This window comes from Aplysia californica, unplaced genomic scaffold, assembly GCF_000002075.1.
Source record: "Aplysia californica isolate F4 #8 unplaced genomic scaffold, AplCal3.0 scaffold00866, whole genome shotgun sequence".
Classification (NCBI taxonomy): Eukaryota; Metazoa; Mollusca; class Gastropoda; order Aplysiida; family Aplysiidae; genus Aplysia; species Aplysia californica.
The window spans coordinates 225341-227253 of NW_004798136.1; the positions used below are offsets into that span (position 1 = coordinate 225341).

At 41.0% G+C, this 1913-nt stretch overlaps 1 protein-coding gene across 4 annotated transcripts in view; it reads right to left on the reverse strand.

Annotated features, from left to right (window-relative positions):
- The window catches only part of LOC101856472, a gene marked incomplete at its 5' end in the record, with an annotated part of 80142 nt that overhangs the window by 60742 nt on the left and 17487 nt on the right, over positions 1-1913 (reverse strand). For all 4 annotated transcript variants that reach the window (XM_035972824.1, XM_013089054.1, XM_035972823.1 and 1 more), the window contains 1 exon segment: positions 79-142. In XM_035972824.1, coding sequence (XP_035828717.1) covers positions 79-142 — 64 coding nt within the window.

Consider the following 1913-nt stretch of genomic DNA (forward strand, 5'->3'; position numbering starts at 1 on the left):
ACAGACAGACAGACAGACAGACAGACAGACAGACAGACAGACAGACAGACAGACAATCCAAAATCAAATCAACCTTACCTGAAAATTGATTCTCGGTCCTGGTGGTCTTGGAGATGGTACGTCCGTCCTGCACGATCTCCTCCTGAAACGAATGATAGGAATGGCGTTTAGTTTGGGCGGGGGGTCCAGCCGCCTCGGGCTTGTAGCGCGAGGAGAGAATCTGCATGTAGTCACTGCCCGCGGCCGAGCGAGAACGGCGAGACATCTTGGGGACCACCGGGATAGATGCCGGGACTCTTCACCACAAAACACAACACTAGGAACGACTACAGCAAGCAGTCTAATTCACTACAGCACACGATCTAAGAGTACTTGGCTTAACTCACTACAGCACTCGGTCTCAAAGTACTTGGCTTGTGAGGGGAAACAAATTTAAGTAATTCTAATCAGCGGCTGCTCCAAAGGTAAAACGACGGATTCCAAAGTGAAATAGACGTGTAACTCAGAGAAGAAGGCAGGTACTCCAATAGAAGAGCGTGGCTCCTCTTGCTACTTTCTGGCTGCAGAATCAAGTAGGATTCTGTGACTAAAGCGAAACCTACACTACGCAGTGAAAAAAACCTGATGGATCTCTTGCTATCTATTTACCTGCTAAATAAGTGTCACCTATTAAATTGAACCCACTTCACTATCTATAGGAAAGGGCATACGTTTCACGTTCAAATGAAAACATAAATACCATTTCTTCGTCATATCAATACTCTTCTACCCTAATTTTGAATAGGTTTCATCAAACGAGTACTCACATCAATTCAATATAAATGTGTCCAATTAAAAATGTGTTCAATGATATGTTAACAAACTTTCATTCTCCAATTCTATTGAACGTTATACATGTGTGATTGTGAATATATGAAATCATGTACATATTCGTATATTTTGCAAAGACAAATATTGATACAGTATACAATGTACGGTGCACTAAAAAGCAAATAGCAAGCACAGTCAGAAATGAAAATATTTCATAGCACAGCTACTTACAATGAAAGCACTTGCCTTTAGAGCGAGCGAAACAAGAGGTCGTAGCAAAAATTCATTTCATAATGCTGGAAGTAAATTAACTTTCAATGCTAAAAAACTAAACCTGTAACTTCAAGCAAGAGGTTTTAGAATCTCTTCCAAGCAGTAGTCCAAATACGTTTACACAATAGGTAAATAGACGGACACAGTTAACAGGTGGCTTTGAGCCAACCAAAGTAAAAATATTCCGACTACACAGAGCTCTTCGAACTAAACGAGACAGCAGTCTCTGAACTCCCGGTGAGTCACATATAATGGCATGCCACAGTGGAACGGCAACGGAGCAGTCGGTACACAAATCATGTCAAAGTGTGAATTGTAATATATGTGCGTGTCATAATATACGATGTATATATATATATATATATATATATATATATTTATTTGTTTATACCATACGGACAGTGTGCCTTACACACAAGATGACCAACACCACAAGAGAACACTATCAAACTTATACACATTCCAGTGAAAAACGTGCGGAAGACATACACAGGCAGATGTCAAATTATTGCAAGTATTGGTGAGCATACTACTATATCAATGAACGCCGTGACGCGTGCTATACGCTAATGTGAGCATGTGTGCACGAGAGTTGACATGAACGTTTGTGCAGTAGATCGGAGAGCTTTCTAATGCTATGCATGCCTACTATTGAACGCTTTCGATTTGCTTTGTTAAACGATTAACGAGGGCGAAGAATGGAATACTTTTAAAAGTTCGTTGGTAAAAACGTGTGTTTTGGGGAGTTGGAGGGGAGGGGGTGTAGTAGAAGCCCTGTATGTGTGTTTGAGTGTGTGTGTGTGTGTGTGTGTGGGTGTGTGTATGTGTGT